Source organism: Bombina bombina, chromosome 2 (genome assembly GCF_027579735.1).
Source record: "Bombina bombina isolate aBomBom1 chromosome 2, aBomBom1.pri, whole genome shotgun sequence".
Lineage (NCBI taxonomy): Eukaryota > Metazoa > Chordata > Amphibia > Anura > Bombinatoridae > Bombina > Bombina bombina.
Genome location: NC_069500.1, coordinates 396521297 through 396544723, shown reverse-complemented (window position 1 = coordinate 396544723; position 23427 = coordinate 396521297). Strand labels below are relative to the sequence as shown.

The following is a 23427-nucleotide window of genomic DNA, read 5'->3' as shown; positions in this document are numbered from 1 at the left end:
TCCCATGCCGATGAGTACTACCCTCCATAAGAGACTATCAAAAACTTCTGACACTTCTCTGCCAACGAATGACTGGGGGATGAGGGGAGTGGGAGGAGTATTTAAGCCTTTGGCTGGGGTGTCTTTGCCTCCTCCTGGTGGCCAGGTTCTGAATTCCCAAAAGTAATGAATGCAGTTGTGGACTCTTTCTATTTATGAAGAAAATACTTGCCTAATTACTAGTGTAATACTCATGACACTTTCCCCCTGTTTTACACAGTTTAAATTAGTACACAATGGACAGAGTTATATGGAAAACATCTATCAGATGACGACTGGTCTTTTCCTACAGCTTATAAAAATAGGCTTATTATACAGCACATTCTTTTTATGGTATTTGCTACTTGTACGCAGTATATAATAAATTCTACAAGAGCAGTATGAAGTATAGGACAAAAATGTTCCATTAAAATTTCACAAGCCTACTTCATAACCAGCAAAGCAGAGAATTTAGTGTCAACATTCTAGAGCACATATCAAATAAAAAAAAAAAAAAAAATAAGAGTAACACTAGACATACAACAACAACAACAAACCGTACAGGCAATGAAGCATGGTTAAACCAACCTTTTAAGAATTTCCCATCATTGACAGGCTTACTGGCAGCATCATCTACTTTAAAATCAGGATCTCCTGTACAGATTACATCTTGTCCTGTCAGATTAGGCAGTAAGAGAGATTCATTTGGCGCTTCTGTAGAACATTTATTTGTGTCTGATGTTGGTGCAGCCTGTACAAAAACAAAGACTGAATGTGTAATGACCAATCCGATTGAGGACCTATTTATAAATAATCAATTACCTTTAGATAGTGTGTTTTGTGTATGCATAAAAAATAAAGTGGTACAAATTGCTTAATTTATAAGACTGACAGTGATTGCAGCTAAATATTTAGTTAATAATTACAGGAATTTCACTTTCAGTTCTTTATTGTAGAGAAAAATAAATTTAAAATGATTGTTTGAAAAATCACCTACACAACACAAAATGAAATAATGCTCATTTTACTTTAGTTTTGTTACTTTCTATCAGACTGTTTATGTGAACTATTGCTCATTATGTAACAATACAATTCTAATCTTGGAAATGTGATGATCCTTCAGCAAATAACAGGTTCTAGAGGGAAAGAGACAACAACAAAAAGTAGCAATTTACCTGTCCTTATTTCAAGACAGCGCTCATTTGCTGTTAAAAGTTATGTAAGTACAAGAGATCATAGAAGAGAAACTCCATACTGGTCCTGAAGAAACCAAATGGGCTTCGGGCTTACTGTGGAACAGAGACTGGGGTTGTAAATTGAGGTGGGGGGGGGGGAACTACCTTTGGAAGGCCTTATTTTAAATCCAATTCGATAGGCAAGCTGCAAATGCAGCCTAGGTAAGCAGTAACTGTCAGTGTGCGCTGATTTTCAGAAAATATGTATTCGAAAAAAAAAATTGTGCGCTAGTGTTTGGCGTGTGCACATTAGTTGACGCACACTTGTTAGTCCGATGTGCGCTATCGTTTTTCAAACAGTGGCGTAAAATCTGACGCGTCTTTCTGATTTAAGTGTGTGTGGACTATGGTGCACTAACCTGACAAGCATGTAAAGTGTCGGTTTCGAAGGCTTTTAGTCAATTTTGAGGCATGCTTCCTGCGTTTATTGTGGCGAGCAAACCCCAAGAGCATATTATGCGTCGGATTTGACACGCACATGTGAAAACGTTTTCACGCAAAAAACAAGCAAGGGGAATAGTAAGTATTTGTCCCAGGGCCACATATACATAAACATAACGGTCAGTGTCTATTTTAAAAAATAAAAAATATATTTACCCATAGACACTTGTCCACTTAGTAGCAGACAGCAAAGCCCGTACCAAAACCAATCAGCAGAGGTAATGGAATAGGAGTATAACGTTGATCTGTAAAGGGAGGCAGAAGATCAGTCCCTGCAATCGAATTTACAAAGATGCTATGATGGATTTCCCATGAGGCGAAAACAGTATCATAAGGCAGTACTCCAAACACATCCCTCTGACAAGCACTGTACTCTGATGGGAACTGGGCTTCAATATGCTCTGAAGTGCCTTTCACTGAAGAAATAAAGTACATTATCTTACTTCAACCAACTCCAACAGAGGCAAAGTAAAAACTATGGTATGAATGAGGTGGGAGGAGTTTTATAGGTTTTTGGAGTTTGGGAAACTTTGCCGCCTCCTCCTGGTAGGTATATATATCCCATATGTAACAGGTTGTGGACTCTTGCCAACTATATGAAAGAAATATCCTTTAAGATAGCAGGGTATAACCCCTGAACCATTGATGCAGTATACAAAGCTGAAGAGGTCTCATGTGAAATCGAGCAAATGTAATTGCATCTGAGGCTGCGATCATGGGACCTAGGACTTCCATACACAGAGTGACTGAGAGACTGAAGGTTCAAACTAAAAATGTCTGTCCAGAAACTGGAAATGATCCCTGTGAATAGGAACATGAAGGTAAGCATCCTTTAAATATTAGCTTGCTGAACAAAAGGCAGAATAGAAAGATGGAATCCTTACAAGCTTGTTCAGAGCTTTCAGCTCTAAAACAAATCTGAAAGTAACTTACTACTTTGGAACAATGAAGAGATTTGAATAAAATCCCATCCCCTGTTCCTGCAAATGAACAGGAACAATCACTCATATCTTTCAGATCTGAGACCGACTGGAAAAAAGCTTATGCTTATAAAGTATTCCTTGTAACATTAGACAGAAAAAACCTCCCTCTTGGAGGCCTTGTTGTGAAACCTATTTGACATCCCTAACAAACTATATTCAGAACCCAGGGGGTCTAGGACAGACTGAAACCAAGCTTCCTAAAAAAACAACCCATAATTTATATCTTAAAGAAAGGAATTTTTCAGGTATCAGGTAAGATATAAATGATGTTTTCTTTTTAGGTGATAAGAGTCCACGATCCATTAATACCCAAGATGTGACAGAGACCACGAGTAATGGAAGAAAAAAGGGAGGAATAAACATTATTTGACCAAAAGAAAAAAAAAACACCCAAAAACAGAAGAAACATTTTTATTTATTTTATTTTATAAATGCAATTAAAACACAGAGTCCAACACAGAAGCAATGGCCTGAAGAACTTTCCTACCAAAAGCAGCTTCAGATGAAGCAAAAAACATCAAAATGGTAGAATATAGTAAAAAGTATGCAAGGATGACCAAGTTGCTGCCTTGCAAATTTGTTCCACAGAGGCCTCATTCTTAAATGCCCAGGAAGTGGCTACAGAGCGAGAAGAATGAGCTGTGATACGCTTAGGAAGAGTTTGACCTGCTTCTACATAAGCCATATGTTAGCAGAAATGACCAAAGCAGTCTCAGATCATCTGTCTCCAGATACCTTGTTTCCCTGGACCTGTAGAAATACTGAGGAGATTTGTTGTTTGGTAGGCCCCAAAGATTCACTACTGTCAGCCAGCTGAGGCCACGCCTGAAGCACGTTGAATATCGTTCTCAGTTCTAGAATATTTATTGGAAGTAGGGCCTCCTGCCGAGTCCACACACCCTGAGCGTTTGGGGAATTCCAGACTGCGCCCCAGCCCAAGAGGCTGGCGTCCGTCGTCACTATGACCCATGCTGGCCTTCGGAAGCACATTCCCTGGGACAGATGATCCAGTGGCAACCACCAAAGAAGAGAGTCTCTGGTCTCTAGATCCAGATTTATCAGCAGAGATAAATCCGCATAATCCCCATTCCACTGTCTGAGCATGCACAGTTGCAGTGGTCTAAGATGCAAGCGAGCAAACGGAACTGTGTCCATTGCCGCTACCATTAGTCCAATTACCGCCATACACTGAGCCACTGACGGCCGAGGAATGGAATGAAGTGCTCGGCAAGTGGATAAGATTTTTGATTTTCTGACCTCCGTCAGAAAATTTTTCATGTCTACCGAGTCTATCAGAGTTCCTAGGAATGGAATTCTTGTTAGAGGAACAAGTGAACTCTTTTTTATGTTCACCTTCCACCCGTGAGATCTTAGAAAAGCCAACACGATGTCCGTGTGAGATTTGGCTAAATGGTAAGTTGACGACTGAATCAAGATATCGTCCAGATAGGGCACCACTGCTATGTCCCGCGGCCTTAGAACCGCCAGAAGGGACCCTAGCACCTTTGTGAAAATTCTGGGAGCTGTGGCCAACCCGAAAGGAAGGGCCACAAACTGGTAATGTTTGTCCAGGAAGGCGAACATGAGGAACTGGTGATGATCTTTGTGTATAGGAATGTGAAGATATGCATCCTTTAAATCCACAGTGGTCATATATTGACCCTCCTGGATCATTGGTAAAATTGCCCGAATGGTCTCCATCTTGAAGGATGGGACTCTGAGAAATTTGTTTAGAATCTTGAGATCTAAAAAAATCGGTCTGAAGGTTCCCTCTTTTTTGGGAACCACAAACAGATCGGAGTAAAACCCCCTGCTCCTTTTCTACTTTTGGAACTGGGCAGATTACTCCCATGGTATATAGGTCTTCTACACAGCGTAAGAACGCGTCTCTTTTTGTCTGGTATACAGACAAACGTGAAAGATGAAATTTCCCCCTTGGGAGAGAATCTTTGAATTCTAGACGATACCCCGGGTCACGATTTCTAATGCCCAGGAATCCTGAACAACTCTTGCCCAAGCCTGAGCGAAGAGAGAAAGTCTGCCCCCTACTAGATCCGGTCCCAGATCGAGGGCTGCCCCTTCATACTGTCTTGGTAGCAGCAGCGGGCTTCTTGGCCTGTTTACCTTTATTCCAGGTCTGGTTAGGTCTCCAGACTGACTTGGATTGAGCAAATTTCCCCTCCTGCTTTGTGGCAGAGGAGGAAGTAGAGGGTCCACCTTTAAAGTTTCAAAAGAAACTAAATTATTTTGTTTGGCCCTCATTTTATTCGTCTTGTCCTGAGGAAGGGCATGACCTTTACTTCCAGTAATGTCGGAAATGATCTCCTTCAGTTCAGGCCCGAATAGGATCTTACCTTTGAAAGGAATAGCTAACAGCTTAGATTTTGATGACACATCAGCAGACCAGGACTTAAGCCATAACGCTCTACGCGCTAAAATGGCAAAGCCTGCATTCTTTGCCGCTAATTTAGCAATTTGAAAAGCGGCATCTGTAATAAAAGAATTAGCTAGCTTGAGAGCCTTAATTCTATCCAAAATATCATCTAATGGGGTCTCAACCTTAAGAGACTCCTCTAGAGCCTCAAACCAAAAAGCAGCTGCAGTAGTTACAGGAACAATGCACGCTATAGGTTGTAGAGGAAAACCCTGATGAATAAACAATTTCTTTAGAAGACCCTCTAATTTTTTATCCATAGGATCTTTGAAAGCACAACTGTCCTCAATAGGTATAGTTGTACGCTTAGCCAGGGTAGAAATAGCTCCCTCCACCTTAGGGACCGTCTGCCACGAATCCCGAATGGTGTCAGATATGGGAAACATTTTCTTAAAAGGAGGGGGAGAGAACGGAATGCCTGGTCTATCCCATTCCTTCGTAACAATGTCCGAAATCCTCTTAGGGACTGGAAAAACATTAGTGTAAGCAGGAACCTCTAGATATCTATCCATTTTACACAATTTCTCTGGAGGTATTACAATAGGGTCACAATCATTCAGAGTCGCCAAAACCTCCCTGAGTAACAAGCGGAGGTGTTCAAGCTTAAACTTAAAAGCCGTCATATCCGAGTCTGTTTGAGGGAACATCTTTCCTGAATCAGAAAGCTCTCCCTCAGACAGCAATTCCCCCACCCCCAAATCAGAACACTGTGAGGGTACATCGGAGATGGCCAATAAAGCATCAGAGGGCTCAGCATTTACTCTAATACCGGACCTACTGCGCTTACCCTGCAAACCCGGCAGTTTAGATAATACCTCTATAAGGGTAGTAGACATAACTGAGGCCATATCTTGCCGGGTGAAGGAATTAGACGCAATAGAAGTACTTGGCATCGCTTGGGCGGGCGTTAAAGGTTGTGACACTTGGGGAGAAGTAGATGGCATAACCTGATTCTCTGCTGACTGAGAATCATCCTGAGACATACTTTTATCAGCTAAAATATGTTCTTTGCAATGTAAGGCCCTTTCAGTACATGAGGGACACATTTTAAGTGGGGGTTCCACAATGGCTTCTAAACACATGGAACATTGACTTTCCTCAATGTCAGACATGTTAAAACAGGCTAGTAATGACCACAAACAGACTTGAAATACTTTATTTTGTGAAGAAAATAATCAAAAAACGGTACTGCGCCTTTAAGAGGAAAAAAAAGCATACAATCTTTCCAAAACTGCTTTAAAACGATAAAATTATCACAATTTTATGATAAATGCATCCCAACTTGTCAGCTAAGTTTGCCCCACAAGGAAAGAAATACTTAACCCTTACCAAAAAAACGTTGTGCTACAAAACGTTAAATTCAAACAAAAACACCCCCTGCACCTCGTCACAGCCCTGCTGTGGCGCCTACCTGCCCTCAGGAGTCTGTAAAATCAGATTAACCCCAAACGGTCTCTGAAAGGCCCACCGGAGTTGGAGCTTGCTGCTTGTCTGGGAAAAACAACTGCGCAACTGAGGCACGAAAATAGGCCCCGCCCATCTCACTTGATGTCTCGCAGCCTAAAATAACCGCATCAGAGCGGTCTAAAACCTAGCCATGTGGGTTCATATACCCATTAAGTGAAGCCATGTGTATCCTCCATTCTTAAATAAAGTAAAAACGTTTGCCATAAAAAACGTTATCTGTAACTCCAAACATAGAAATGTTTGCCCACAAACATCATATCATCAGTGTCAACCATTTTTTTATAGCCCAATATACAGGTCCAGTAATACCCCTCACTATACATTAGGATTACTGCTTACCCTTTCCCTCATGGGGATACTGTCAGCCAATTCTGAAATAACACCGTCTCTCCAGAAAAAAAATGACTGAACATACCTCAATGCTTGTAGCATGAAAAACGTTCCTCACACTGAAGTTTCTTAAGTACTCCTCAGCCATTCTGTGAGAACTACTCTGGATCTTAGTAACAACTGCTAAGATCATCAGTCTCCAGGCAGAAGTCTTCATCCATCTGCTGCCTGGGAGAAAATAGCACTCACCGGTACCATTTAGAATAAAAAAAAGTCTTACTTGAAGAAAATAAAAACTAACATTTTATCACCTCTTTCACTGTATCCTTCCTATTACTTAAGAGTAGGCAAAGAGAATGACTGGGGGTGGAGTCAAGGGAGGAGGTATATAGACCGCTCTGCTGTGGTGCTCTTTGCCACTTCCTGATAGCAGGAGGATAATATCCCACAAGTAAAGGATGAATCCGTGGACTTGTCGTATCTTATAGAAGAAATATGGATTTAGACACCATACCAGCAGACCAGGATTTAAGCCATAAGGCTCTCCTGGCAAGAACTGCCAAAAACATGCTTTTGACATTAATCTTCATAAAATCAAATACAGCATCACAAGTAAAAAATTGTCACTCCAACTAGGAGATTTGCACTAGCAGAGTCATCAGAATACTGCCCTGAAAGACTAGACAACCAGTAAGTAGAAGCAGCAGCTACAACAGCAATACAAATAGCTGGCCTGAGATTACAGTATAACCTGCACGTAAAAACGCCCTTCTATGAAAAGACTAAACTTTTTGCCTGAGGAGCTTTAAAAGATGTTCTGTCTTCCAAAGAAATAGTAATACGTTTAGCCAGAGTGAAAATGGTCCCAAAGTAACAAACAAACCTGCACAACGGAGCGCCCTTGGGGTAGTTAGATGATTCTTAAAAGGTGTGAGTTAGGCACAAAATAGAGAGAGGGTATAAAGTTAATTACCACAGTGGGATAACTATCTTTTATAGTAGATTCCAGACAGCAGCCATAGTTCCCTGTGTGTCTGCACACACACCCATGTTCACAGGAAATCCAGAGAGGGAACAAAAAAACAGCGCTCCAAGCCCAGAAAAAAGTTAAAAGTTCATCTTTATTCCAACATGATTAAAAACATGCAAAATATGTAAAAAGTGGTCAGCACAATTGTGCAAAATACAAGTAAAAGAACAGGTGCAAAAAACAGCAAACGTTTCGTGCTTCACGCACTTGATCACTGTGATATACTCCTTTTCCATACCAGAGGTTATGGAAAAGGAGTATATTGTAGATCCATAAAGGGAGGCAAAAGATAAGTCTCTGCAAACAATTATAGATGGTTTATGAAAAACTTCCCATGAGGTGAAAAACATAATTTATGCTTACCTGATAAATTCCTTTCTCCTGTAGTGTAGTCAGTCCACGGGTCATCATTACTTCTGGGATATTAACTCCTCCCCAACAGGAAGTGCAAGAGGATCACCCAAGCAGAGCTGCTATATAGCTCCTCCCCTCTACGTCACACCCAGTCATTCGACCGAGAACCAAACGAGAAAGGAGAAACTATAGGGTGCAGTGGTGACTGGAGTATAATTTAAAAATTTAGACCTGCCATAAAAAACAGGGCGGGCCGTGGACTGACTACACTACAGGAGAAAGGAATTTATCAGGTAAGCATAAATTATGTTTTCTCCTGTTAAGTGTAGTCAGTCCACGGGTCATCATTACTTCTGGGATACCAATACCAAAGCTAAAGTACACGGATGACGGGAGGGACAGGCAGGATCTTTATACGGAAGGGACCACTGCCTGAAGAACCTTTCTCCCAAAAACAGCCTCCGAAGAAGCAAAAGTGTCAAATTTGTAAAATTTGGAAAAAGTATGAAGAGAAGACCAAGTTGCAGCCTTGCAAATCTGTTCAACAGATGCCTCATTCTTAAAGGCCCAAGTGGAAGCCACAGCTCTAGTAGAATGAGCTGTAATTCTTTCAGGAGGCTGCTGTCCAGCAGTCTCATAGGCTAAACATATTATGCTACGAAGCCAAAAAGAGAGAGGTAGCAGAAGCTTTTTGACCTCTCCTCTGTCCAGAATAAACGACAAACAGGGAAGAAGTTTGGCGAAAATCTTTAGTTGTCTGTAAATAAAATTTCAGGGCACGAACTACATCCAGATTGTGTAGAAGTCGTTCCTTCTTTGAAGAAGGGTTAGGACACAATGATGGGACAACAATCTCCTGATTGATATTCCTATTAGTGACTACCTTAGGTAAGAACCCAGGTTTAGTACGCAGAACTACCGTGTCTGAAAGAAAAATCAGATAAGGAGAATCACAATGTAAGGCCGATAACTCAGAGACTCTTCGAGCCGAGGAAATAGCCATTAAAAACAGAACTTTCCAAGATAACAATTTAATATCAATGGAATGAAGGGGTTCAAACGAAACACCCTGTAAAACGTTAAGAACTAAATTTAAGCTCCATGGTGGAGCAACAGTTTTAAACACAGGCTTAATCCTGGCCAAAGCCTGGCAAAAAGCCTGAACGTCTGGAACTTCTGACAGACGTTTGTGTAAAAGAATGGACAGAGCTGAGATCTGTCCCTTTAAGGAACTAGCAGATAAACCCTTTTCTAAACCTTCTTGTAGAAAAGACAATATCCTAGGAATCCTAACCTTACTCCATGAGTAACTCTTGGATTCGCACCAATGTAAGTATTTACGCCATATTTTATGGTAAATCTTTCTGGTAACAGGTTTCCCAGCCTGTATTAAGGTATCAATTACTGACTCCGAAAATCCACGCTTTGATAAAATCAAGCGTTCAATTTCTAAGCAGTCAGCTTCAGAGAAATTAGATTTTGATGTTTGAAAGGACCCTGAATTAGAAGGTCCTGTCTCAGAGGCAGAGACCAAGGTGGACAGGATGACATGCACACTAGATCTGCATACCAGGTCCTGCGTGGCCACGCAGGCGCTATTAGAATCACCGATGCTCTCTCCTGTTTGATCCTGGCAATCAATCGAGGAAGCATCGGGAAGGGTGGAAACACATAGGCCATCCCGAAAGTCCAAGGTGCTGTCAAAGCATCTACCAGGACCGCTCCCGGGTCCCTGGACCTGGACCGGTAACAAGGAAGCTTGGCGTTCTGGCGAGACGCCATGAGATCTATCTCTGGTTTGCCCCAAAGTCGAAGTATTTGGGCAAAGACCTCCAGATGAAGTTCCCACTCCCCCGGATGAAAAGTCTGACGACTTAGGAAATCCGCCTCCCAGTTCTCCACTCCAGGAATGTGGATCGCCGACAGGTGGCAAGAGTGAAACTCTGCCCAGCGAATTATCTTTGATACTTCCATCATCGCTAGGGAGCTTCTTGTCCCTCCTTGATGGTTGATGTAAGCCACAGTCGTGATGTTGTCCGACTGAAACCTGATGAACCCCCGAGTTGTTAACTGAGGCCAAGCCAGAAGGGCATTGAGAACTGCTCTCAATTCCAGAATGTTTATTGGAAGGAGACTCTCCTCCTGAGTCCATGATCCCTGAGCCTTCAGGGAATTCCAGACAGCGCCCCAACCTAGTAGGCTGGCGTCTGTCGTTACAATTGTCCAATCTGGTCTGCTGAATGGCATCCCCCTGGACAGATGTGGCCGAGAAAGCCACCATAGAAGAGAATTTCTGGTCTCTTGATCCAGATTCAGAGTAGGGGACAAATCTGAGTAATCCCCATTCCACTGACTTAGCATGCACAATTGCAGCGGTCTGAGATGTAGGCGTGCAAAGGGTACTATGTCCATTGTCGCTACCATTAAGCCGATTACCTCCATGCATTGAGCCACTGACGGGTGTTGAATGGAATGAAGGACACGGCAAGCATTTTGAAGCTTTGTTAACCTGTCTTCTGTCAGGTAGATCTTCATTTCTACAGAATCTATAAGAGTCCCCAAGAAGGGAACTCTTGTGAGTGGAAAGAGAGAACTTTTCTCTTCGTTCACCTTCCACCCATGCGACCTTAGAAATGCCAGTACTAACTCTGTATGAGACTTGGCAGTTTGAAAGCTTGACGCTTGTATCAGAATGTCGTCTAGGTACGGAGCCACCGAAATTCCTCGCGGTCTTAGTACCGCCAGAAGAGCGCCCAGAACCTTTGTGAAGATTCTTGGAGCTGTAGCCAATCCGAATGGAAGAGCTACAAACTGGTAATGCCTGTCTAGGAAGGCAAACCTTAGATACCGGTAATGATCTTTGTGAATCGGTATGTGAAGGTAAGCGTCCTTTAAATCCACTGTGGTCATGTACTGACCCTTTTGGATCATGGGTAAGATTGTCCGAATAGTTTCCATTTTGAACGATGGAACTCTTAGGAATTTGTTTAGGATCTTTAAATCCAAGATTGGTCTGAAGGTTCCTTCTTTCTTGGGAACCACAAACAGATTTGAGTAAAACCCCTGTCCGTGCTCCGACCGCGGAACCGGGTGGATCACTCCCATTAGTAAAAGATCTTGTACACAGCGTAGAAACGCCTCTTTCTTTATTTGGTTTGTTGACAACCTTGAAAGATGAAATCTCCCTTTTGGGGGAGAGATTTTGAAGTCCAGAAGATATCCCTGAGATATGATCTCTAACGCCCAGGGATCCTGGACATCTCTTGCCCAAGCCTGGGCGAAGAGAGAAAGTCTGCCCCCCACTAGATCCGTTCCCGGATCGGGGGCCCTCAATTCATGCTGTCTTAGGGGCAGCAGCAGGTTTTCTGGCCTGCTTGCCCTTGTTCCAGGACTGGTTAAGTAACATCAGCTGACCAGGATTTTAGCCACAGTGCTCTACGTGCCTGAATGGCGAATCCGGAATTCTTAGCCGTAAGTTTAGTTAAATGTACTACGGCATCTGAAATAACATAATTTATGCTTACCTGATAAATTCCTTTCTTCTGTTGTGTGATCAGTCCACGGGTCATCATTACTTCTGGGATATAACTCCTCCCCAACAGGAAATGCAAGAGGATTCACCCAGCAGAGCTGCACATAGCTCCTCCCCTCTACGTCAGTCCCAGTCATTCGACCAAGAATCAACGAGAAAGGAGTAACCAAGGGTGAAGTGGTGACTGGAGTATAATTTAAAAAATATTTACCTGCCTTAAAACAGGGCGGGCCGTGGACTGATCACACAACAGAAGAAAGGAATTTATCAGGTAAGCATAAATTATGTTTTCTTCTGTTATGTGTGATCAGTCCACGGGTCATCATTACTTCTGGGATACCAATACCAAAGCAAAAGTACACGGATGACGGGAGGGATAGGCAGGCTCATTATACAGAAGGAACCACTGCCTGAAGAACCTTTCTCCCAAAAATAGCCTCCGAAGAAGCAAAAGTGTCAAATTTGTAAAATTTGGAAAAAGTATGAAGCGAAGACCAAGTTGCAGCCTTGCAAATCTGTTCAACAGAGGCCTCATTCTTAAAGGCCCAAGTGGAAGCCACAGCTCTAGTGGAGTGAGCTGTAATTCTTTCAGGAGGCTGCTGTCCAGCAGTCTCATAGGCTAAACGTATTATGCTACGAAGCCAAAAAGAGAGAGAGGTAGCAGAAGCTTTTTGACCTCTCCTCTGTCCAGAATAAACGACAAACAGGGAAGAAGTTTGGCGAAAATCTTTAGTTGCCTGCAAGTAGAACTTGAGGGCACGAACTACATCCAGATTGTGTAGAAGACGTTCCTTCTTTGAAGAAGGATTTGGACACAGGGATGGAACAACAATCTCTTGATTGATGTTCCTGTTAGTGACTACCTTAGGTAAGAACCCCGGTTTAGTACGCAGAACTACCTTGTCTGAGTGAAAAATCAGATAAGGGGAATCACAATGTAAGGCTGATAACTCAGAGACTCTTCGAGCCGAGGAAATAGCCATTAAAAACAGAACTTTCCAAGATAACAATTTTATATCAATGGAATGAAGGGGTTCAAACGGAACACCCTGTAAAACGTTAAGAACTAAGTTTAAACTCCATGGCGGAGCAACAGCCTTAAACACAGGCTTGATCCTAGCTAAAGCCTGACAAAAAGCCTGGACGTCTGGATTTTCTGACAGACGACTGTGTAACAAGATGGACAGAGCTGAAATCTGTCCCTTTAATGAGCTAGCTGATAAACCCTTTTCTAAACCTTCTTGTAGAAAAGACAATATCCTAGCGATCCTAACCTTACTCCAGGAGTAACCTTTGGATTCGCACCAGTATAGGTATTTCCGCCATATTTTATGGTAAATCCTTCTGGTAACAGGCTTCCTAGCCTGAATCAGGGTATCAATAACCGACTCAGAAAAACCACGTTTTGATAAAATCAAGCGTTCAATTTCCAAGCAGTCAGCTTCAGAGAAGTTAGATTTTGATGTTTGAATGGACCCTGTATCAGAAGGTCCTGTCTTAGAGGTAGAGACCAAGGCGGACAGGATGACATGTCCACTAGATCTGCATACCAAGTCCTGCGTGGCCATGCAGGTGCTATTAGAATTACTGATGCTCTCTCCTGTTTGATTTTGGCAATCAATCGAGGAAGCAGCGGGAAGGGTGGAAACACATAAGCCATCCCGAAGTTCCAAGGTGCTGTCAAAGCATCTATCAGAACTGCTTCCGGATCCCTGGATCTGGACCCGTAGCGAGGAAGTTTGGCGTTCTGGCGAGACGCCATGAGATCTATCTCTGGTTTGCCCCAACGTCGAAGTATTTGGGCAAAGACCTCCGGATGAAGTTCCCACTCCCCCGGATGAAAAGTCTGGCGACTCAAGAAATCCGCCTCCCAGTTCTCCACTCCCGGGATGTGGATTGCTGACAGGTGGCAAGAGTGAGACTCTGCCCAGCGAATTATCTTTGATACTTCCATCATTGCTAGGGAGCTTCTTGTCCCTCCCTGATGGTTGATGTAAGCTACAGTCGTGATGTTGTCCGACTGAAACCTGATGAACCCCCGAGTTGTTAACTGGGGCCAAGCCAGAAGGGCATTGAGAACCGCTCTCAATTCCAGAATGTTTATTGGCAGGAGACTCTCCTCCTGATTCCATAGTCCCTGAGCCTTCAGAGAATTCCAGACAGCGCCCCAACCTAGTAGGCTGGCGTCTGTTGTTACAATTGTCCAGTCTGGCCTGCTGAATGGCATCCCCCTGGACAGGTGTGGCCGATAAAGCCACCATAGAAGAGAATTTCTGGTCTCTTGATTTAGATTCAGAGTAGGGGACAAATCTGAGTAATCCCCATTCCACTGACTTAGCATGCATAATTGCAGCGGTCTGAGGTGTAGGCGTGCAAAAGGTACTATGTCCATTGCCGCTACCATTAAGCCGATCACCTCCATGCATTGAGCTACTGACGGGTGTTGAATGGAATGAAGGACACGGCATGCATTTTGAAGCTTTGTTAACCTGTCTTCTGTCAGGTAAATCTTCATTTCTACAGAATCTATAAGAGTCCCCAAGAATGGAACTCTTGTGAGAGGAAAGAGAGAACTCTTCTTTTCGTTCACTTTCCATCCATGCGACCTTAGAAATGCCAGAACTAACTCTGTATGAGACTTGGCAGTTTGAAAGCTTGAAGCTTGTATTAGAATGTCGTCTAGGTACGGAGCTACCGAAATCCCTCGCGGTCTTAGTACCGCCAGAAGGGCACCCAGAACCTTTGTGAAGATTCTTGGAGCCGTAGCCAATCCGAATGGAAGAGCTACAAACTGGTAGTGCCTGTCTAAGAAGGCAAACCTTAGATACCGGTGATGATCTTTGTGGATCGGAATGTGAAGGTAAGCATCCTTTAAATCCACAGTGGTCATGTACTGACCCTCTTGGATCATGGGTAAAATTGTCCGAATAGTTTCCATTTTGAACGATGGAACTCTTAGGAATTTGTTTAGAATCTTTAAATCTAAGATTGGCCTGAAAGTTCCCTCTTTTTTGGGAACCACAAACAGGTTTGAGTAGAACCCTTGTCCTTGTTCCGACCGCGGAACCGGATGGATCACTCCCATTAATAACAGATCTTGTACGCAGCGTAGAAACGCTTCTTTCTTTATCTGGTTTGTTGACAACCTTGACAGATGAAATCTCCCTCTTGGGGGAGATAATTTGAAGTCTAGAAGGTATCCCTGAGATATGATCTCTAGTGCCCAGGGATCCTGAACATCTCTTGCCCAGGCCTGGGCGAAGAGAGAGAGTCTGCCCCCCACTAGATCCGGTCCCGGATCGGGGGCTCTCGGTTCATGCTGTCTTTGGGGCAGCAGCAGGTTTCCTGGCCTGCTTGCTCTTGTTCCAGGCCTGGTTAGGCTTCCAGCCTTGCCTGTAACGAGCAACAGCTCCTTCCTGTTTTGGTGCAGTGGAGGTTGATGCTGCTCCTGTTTTGAAATTCCGAAAGGGACGAAAATTAGACTGTCTAGCCTTAGCTTTGGCTTTGTCTTGGGGTAGGGCGTGGCCCTTACCTCCTGTAATGTCAGCGATAATTTCTTTCAAACCGGGCCCAAATAAAGACTGCCCCTTGAAAGGTATATTAAGTAATTTGGACTTAGAAGTAACATCTGCTGACCAGGATTTTAGCCACAGCGCCCTACGTGCCTGTATGGCGAATCCTGAGTTCTTAGCCGTAAGTTTGGTTAAATGTACTACGGCCTCCGAAATGAAAGAATTAGCTAGTTTAAGGACTCTAAGCCTGTCCGTAATGTCGTCTAGCGTAGATGAACTAAGGTTCTCTTCCAGCGACTCAATCCAAAATGCTGCCGCAGCCGTAATCGGCGCGATACATGCAAGGGGTTGCAATATAAAACCTTGTTGAACAAACATTTTCTTAAGGTAACCCTCTAATTTTTTATCCATTGGATCTGAGAAAGCACAGCTATCCTCCACCGGGATAGTGGTACGCTTAGCTAAAGTAGAAACTGCTCCCTCCACCTTGGGGACCGTTTGCCATAAGTCCCGAGTGGTGGCGTCTATTGGAAACATCTTTCTAAATATTGGAGGGGGTGAGAACGGCACACCGGGTCTATCCCACTCCTTAGTAACAATTTCAGTTAGTCTCTTAGGTATAGGAAAAACTTCAGTACTCGCCGGTACCGCAAAGTATTTATCCAACCTGCACAGTTTCTCTGGTATTGCAACGGTGTTACAATCGTTGAGAGCTGCTAAGACCTCCCCTAGTAATACACGGAGGTTCTCCAATTTAAATTTAAAATTTGAAATATCTGAGTCCAATCTGTTTGGATCAGAACCGTCACCCACAGAATGAAGCTCTCCGTCCTCATGCTCTGCGAGCTGTGACGCCGTATCAGACATGGCCCTAGCATTGTCAGCACACTCTGTTCTCACCCCAGAGTGATCACGCTTGCCTCTTAGTTCTGGTAATTTAGACAAAACTTCAGTCATAACAGTAGCCATATCTTGTAATGTTATCTGTAATGGCCGCCCAGATGTACTAGGCGCCATAATATCACGCACCTCCCGGGCGGGAGATGCAGGTACTGCCGCGTGAGGCGAGTTAGTCGGCATAACTCTCCCCTCGCTGTTTGGTGAAATTTGTTCACATTGTACAGATTGACTTTTATTTAAAGTAGCATCAATACAGTTAGTACATAAATTTCTATTGGGCTCCACCTTGGCATTGGAACAAATGACACAGATATCTTCCTCTGAGTCAGACATGTTTAACACACTAGCAAAAAACTTACAACTTGGTTATAATCTTTTTTTTTTTTTTTTTTTTTTTTTTTTTTTTTTTTTTTTTTAGCAAAAACGTACTGTGCCTCAAAGAGGTACTAAACGATTAAATGACAGTTGAAATAATGAACTGAAAAACAGTTATAGCATCAAACTTTAAAACAACACAACTTTTAGCAAAGGTTTGTTCCCATTAGTAAAATAACAATAATTAAATTTGACATAAAAAATACAAAGCAACGTTTTTATTCACAGTCACTATAAGAATTCTCACAGCTCTGCTGAGAGAATTTACCTCCCTTCAAAGAAGTTTGAAGACCCCTGAGATCTGTCAGAGATGAACCGGATCATGCAGGAAATATAAAAGTAACTGACTGGAATTTTTTGATGCGTAGCAAAGAGCGCCAAAAACGGCCCCTCCCTCTCCCACACAGCAGTGAAGAGAAACGAAACTGTCACAAATAAAAGCAAAAAAGGCTGCCAAGTGGAAAATAATGCCCAAATATTTATTCACACAGTACCTCAGCAATGTAAACGATTCTACATTCCAGCAAAAACGTTTAACATGATAATAGTTATTAAAAGGATTAGTGACCTTTAACAGAGTAGTTCCGGTGAAATACCATCCCCAGAAAACTGAAGTGTATACATACATGTCATTTTAACGGTATGGCAGGATTTTCTCATCAATTCCATTCAGAAATAAAAACTGCTACATACCTCAATGCAGATTCATCTGCCCGCTGTCCCCTGATCTGAAGCCTTTACCTCCCTCAGATGGCCGAGAACAGCAATATGATCTTAACAACTCCGGTTAAAATCATAGTAAAAAACTCTGGCAGATTCTTCCTCAAACTCTGCCAGAGAAGTAATAACACGCTCCGGTGCTATTGTAAAATAACAAACTTTTGATTGAAGTCATAAAAACTAAGTATAATCACCATAGTCCTCTCACACATCCTATCTAGTCGTTGGGTGCAAGAGAATGACTGGGACTGACGTAGAGGGGAGGAGCTATGTGCAGCTCTGCTGGGTGAATCCTCTTGCATTTCCTGTTGGGGAGGAGTTATATCCCAGAAGTAATGATGACCCGTGGACTGATCACACATAACAGAAGAAAAATGAATTAGCTAGCTTAAGGGTTTTAAGCTTATTTGAAATCTCATCTATAGTTATTGAGTCAAGAGTCTCTTCCAGAGACTCGGACCAAAATGCGGCCGCAGCCGTGACAGACGCAATACATGCAAGGGGTTGCAATATAAAACCTTGTTGAACAAACATTTTCTTAAGGTAACCCTCTAATTTTTTATCCATTGGATCTGAAAAGGCACAGCTATCCTCCACCGGGATAGTGGTACGCTTAGCCAGAGTAGAAACCGCTCCCTCCACCTTAGGGACCATCTGCCATAAGTCCCGTGTGGTGGCGTCTATTGGAAACATTTTTCTAAATACAGGAGGGGGGGAAAAGGGTACACCGGGCCTATCCCACTCCTTAGTAATTATCTCTGTAAGCCTCTTAGGTATAGGAAATACGTCAGTACTCGCTGGTACTGCATAGTATCTATCCAGCCTACATAATTTCTCTGGGATTGCAACGGTGTTACAATCATTCAGAGCCGCTAATACCTCCCCTAGCAGTACACGGAGGTTTTCTAGTTTAAACTTAAAATTTGAAATGTCTGAATCCACTCTATTTGGATCAGATCCGTCACCTGCAGATTGAAGCTCTCCGTCCTCATGTTCTGCAAATTGTGACGCAGTATCTGACATGGCCCTATTATTATCAGCGCACTCTGTTCTCACCCCAGAGTGATCTCGCTTACCTCTAAGTTCTGGTAATTTAGACAAAACTTCAGTCATAACATTAGTCATGTCCTGTAGTGTGATTTGTAATGGCCGCCCTGAAGTACTCTGCGTTACAATATCACGCACCTCCCGAGCGGGAGATGCAGGTACTGACACGTGAGGCAAGTTAGTCGGCATAACTTCCCCCTCGTTGTTTGGTGAATGATGTTCAATTTGTACAGATTGACTTTTATTTAAAGTAGCATCAATGCAATTAGTACATAAATTTCTATTGGGCTCCACCTTGGCTTTTGCACATATAGCACAGAGATATTCCTCTGAGTCAGACATGTTTAACAAACTAGCAATTAAACTAGCAAGCTTGGAAATACTTTTCAACTCAATTTACAAGTAATATGAAAAACGCACTGTGCCTTTAAGAAGCACAGAAAAAAACTATGACAGTTGAATAACAATGAACCGGAGAAATTATAAAAACCAAATTTTTCCCGGTAAAGGCATAAATTTAGCAAAAGATTGCCCCCATTAGCAATGGATAACTAACCCTTAATAGCAGAAAAAAATGTACAAAATATAAACGTTTTTTATCACAGTCAAAGCACAATCTCACAGGTCTGCTGTGAGTGATTACCTCCCTCAAAATAATTTTTGAAGATCCTTGAGCTCTATAGAGACGATCCGGATCATGCAGGGAGAGAAACAGACTTGTGACTGAATTTCTGATGCGTAGCAAAAGCGCCAAAATAGGCCCCTCCCCCTCAAACACAGCAGTGAGGGAAGTTGAGTAAACTGTCTTAAATTAAAATAAACGACAGCCAAGTGGAAAAACAGTGCCCAAAACAATTTTTCACCCAGTACCTCAGATAATTAAACGATTTAACATGCCAGCAAAACGTTTAAAATCAAATAATATGAAATGTCATTAAACAGCCTGCTGCTAGTCGTTCCCACTGCAAGTTAGGCAAAAGATATATGCATATAGTATTATCCCAGTGAAGTGCCATTCCCCAGAATACTGAAGTGTAAACATATATACATAACAGCCTGATACCAGTTGCTACTACTGCATTTAAGGCTGAACTTACATTATATCGGTATTGGCAGTATTTTCTTAGTCAATTCCATTCCTCAGAAAATAATATACTGCAACATACCTCTTTGCAGGTGAACCTGCCCGCTGTCCCCTGATCTGAAGTTTTACCTCACTCCTCAGAATGGCCGAGAACAGCAAAATGAATCTTAGCTACGCCGGCTAAAATCATCCAAAAACTCAGGTAGATTCTTCTTCAAATTCTACCTGAGAAGGAACAACACACTCCGGTGCGGTTTTAAAATAACAAACTTTTGATTGAAGATATAAAAACTAAGTATAATCACCACAGTCCTCTCACACATCCTATCTATTAGTTGGGTGCAAGAGAATGACTGGGTGTGACGTAGAGGGGAGGAGCTATATAGCAGCTCTGCTTGGGTGATCCTCTTGCACTTCCTGTTGGGGAGGAGTTAATATCCCAGAAGTAATGATGACCCGTGGACTGACTACACTTAACAGGAGAAAAAGAATCACAAACCATAACCCCATATACATCTCTCTGAGTGGAAACCAGGCCTCAATATAGACTGAAAACCCCTCTCTCTGAACAATCAAATGCACATCTTCATTCTTCAGCCACCAGTGTAAATTTAAATCAGGAGCAACCATTTTTTGAATAGAACACGAGGAGAAAGATTATTCTAAACTTAAAACACAACTTTTAAACCTGATAAAAAGTATGTATATTGCAGTTTGCAACAATTGTAAATATTTAATCTCTTTCAGAGAAATTATAATTCATTAACACTTTACAATTTGACTGCAAATATAGAATGCAATCTTAAATCATAAGTCCAGCTTCCTACTAGAGAAAACAATATGACCAAAACATTAAGCAAGCAATTGGAAGGTGTTAAATAAATAAAAAACATTACAAAAAACAAAACAAAAAGCCTTTATTTTAATATCTGAAAACCAAGCACAGTGTAAAATAAGCTTACCCTTGACCAGTTTTAGAGTAAAGACCCAGTAGTATAACATAAAATGAGACATAAACGTGTGCATACGAACAAAATCTACTGTACAGTAAATGTGAATAGGTCCTGTGAGGAATGTGTATGATGCTTCTAGTGCAGTTTGGATGAAAGGACAGCAAAAGTACTGAGAGATGTAAACTATTTTCCCCATAGTAAAACATAAACATCTGCATTTTAATCTATTATTCAACTGCAAATGTCTCCTAATGGACATATTTCTAACAATTTATTATGAAATATGTTTATATGCTATCAGCTCTTTATTCTCCTGTGGTTTCAACTGCTCATCTTGGTTATGTAAAATAAATTTGAGTCTTTGCCATTTTCCTCCTCTGTTAAAAGGGACATTGTATACTAGATTTTTCTTTGCATAAATGTTTTGTAGATGTTCCATTTATATAGCCTATCTGGGAGTGTATTTGTAACAACATTGTACTGACTCTTCAGACTCTTAACCATGCCCCAAAGTGTCAGATGTAGACCCAGGTCTACAGATCCCTGCTGCTCCTGATTGTCTAAAGCAAGGGTCTCAAAGTACAGGCCGGCGGGCCATTTCCGACCCACAAATGCGGCCCTCCACTGACACCCCATAACTCAAAACTGTGGGCTGATTAATTGAATGCCAGGGGCGGAAGGAGCTGCAGCTCCAGAGTCCAGGCCCAAGCCCCTAGATAAACCCCTGAATGTTCAGCATATGAAAATTGGCGCCAAGTACAGCTGCCTTATAGTGAGGTTTTTTTGTGTATGGAAAAAAAAAAAAATTGAAGAGAGGGGCTGTATAGCTTTCTTAGTTGTTTAAAATATTGTGCATTGCCATAATGTGTGCATGTGTCTGTGTGTGTGGGGGGGCTGTGTGTGTGGGGGGGGGGCTGTGTGTGTGTGGGGGGGCCTGGTATGTGTGTGGGTGTGTAATGATATGTATATAGTTCAATTTAGAAATTTTGGAAATGGCCCCAATGGGAGAAGAAAACGTAATCAGTGGCCCCAAGGTGATTTTAGTTTGAGACCCCTGGTCTAAAGGGTTTAATCATATGTAGGGAAGGAGGAAGTGTTTGCTCTTCCTGATTTCCAAACCCCTTTCCCCTCTGGGTGTCCCACTCTAACCACATCAACATTGTTAAACTGGGAGCTTCTAAGTACGTTTTATACTGGATTTTTAGATCAGTATCTGTGCATATTCTTCTTTATAGTAGTGCCTATCACATGCAGTTATATGAAAATTGGTGTACACTGTCACTTTAATAAAGTAGACCCTTATAAAAATTGATGTAATAAGTTTTTCAATTCACATTTTTTACGCAATATTTATTTTTAATGGCACAACAAAAATCTGACCGATAGACACACAAAATTTGAAAATTACCACTGACAGTAGTCAAAACAATCTTTTGGGGGTAAATTTATACAAAAAACATAATTTATGCTTACCTGATAAATTTATTTCTCTTGTAGTGTATCCAGTCCACGGATCATCCATTACTTATGGAATATATTCTCCTTCCCAACAGGAAGTTGCAAGAGTCCACCCACAGCAAAGCTGCTATATAGCTCCTCCCCTAACTGCCATATTCAGTCATTCGACCGAAAACATGCAGAGAAAGGAAAAACCATAGGGTGCAGTGGTGACTGTAGTTCAAATGAAAAAATTACCTGCCTTAAAGTGACAGGGCGGGCCGTGGACTGGATACACTACAAGAGAAATAAATTTATCAGGTAAGCATAAATTATGTTTTCTCTTGTTAAGTGTATCCAGTCCACGGATCATCCATTACTTATGGAATACCAATACCAAAGCTAAAGTACACGGATGATGGGAGGGACAAGTCAGGTACTTAAACGGAAGTTACCACTGCCTGTAAAAAAAAAACTCTCTCCCAAAAATAGCCTCCAAAGAAGCAAGGTATCAAATTTGTTAAATTTGAAAAAGTATGAAGCGCAGACCAACAGGCCCATTTATCAAAGGGCTTGCGGACCTGATCCGACACTGCGGATCAGGTCCGCAAGACCTCGCTAAATGCGGAGAGCAATACGCTCTCCGCATTTAACATTGCACCAGCAGCTCACAAGAGCTGCTGGTGCAACGCCGCCCCCTGCTGACTCGCGGCCAATCGGCAGCCAGCAGGGAGCTGTCAATCAACCCGATCGTATTCGATCGGGTTGATGTCTGGCGATTCCTGTCCGCCTGTTCAGAGCAGGCGGACAGGGTTATGAAGCAGCGGTCTTTAGACCGCTGCTTCATAACTTGTGTTTCTGGCGAGTCTGAAGACTCGCCAGAAACACGGCCCTTCAAGCTCCGTACGGAGCTTGATAAATGGGCCTGCAAGACTCCGTCTCGTAAATCTGTTCAACAGAAGCCACATTTAAAAAAGGCCCAAGTGAAAATTACAGCTCTAGTAGAATGAGCTGCAATCCCTTCAGGAGGCTGCTGTCCAGCAGTCTCATAAGTTAAATGAATTATGCTTTTTAACCAAAAAGACAGAGAGGCTGCTGAAGTCTTTTGACCTCTCCTCTGTCCAGAATAGACAACAAACAAGGTGAACGTTTGATGAAAACTGTAGTAACTTGTAAGTAAAACTTTAAAGCACAAACCACGTCCAATATTGTGTAATAGACGTTCCTTCTTTGAGGAAGGATTAGGATGCAAGCATGGAACAACTATCTCTTGAGTGATGTTCTTGTTAGAAACCACCTTAGGAAAAAACCCAGGTTGGTACGCAGGACTACCTTATCCGTACGAAGGACCAGATAAGGAGAATCACATTGTAACACAGATAACTTGGAGACTCTACGAGTCGAGGAAATAGCTACCCAAAAGGAACTTTCCAAGATAAAGATTGATATCTATGGAACAAAAAAGGTTCAAACGTAACTTCTTGAAGAGCCTTAAGAACCAGGTTTAAGCTCCATGGTGGAGCAACAGTTTTAAACACAGGCTTGGATCTAACCAAAGCCTGACCAAATGCCTGA

The 23427-nt window shown here is 42.3% G+C and overlaps 1 protein-coding gene across 3 annotated transcripts in view; it reads right to left on the bottom strand.

Annotated features, from left to right (window-relative positions):
* SFSWAP (splicing factor SWAP) overlaps window positions 1-23427 on the bottom strand; it is a 589383-nt gene that overhangs the window by 380648 nt on the left and 185308 nt on the right. For all 3 annotated transcript variants that reach the window (XM_053701863.1, XM_053701864.1, XM_053701865.1), the window contains one exon: window positions 607-769. In XM_053701863.1, the coding sequence (XP_053557838.1) occupies window positions 607-769 (163 nt within the window). The remainder of the gene's footprint in view (window positions 1-606; window positions 770-23427) is intronic.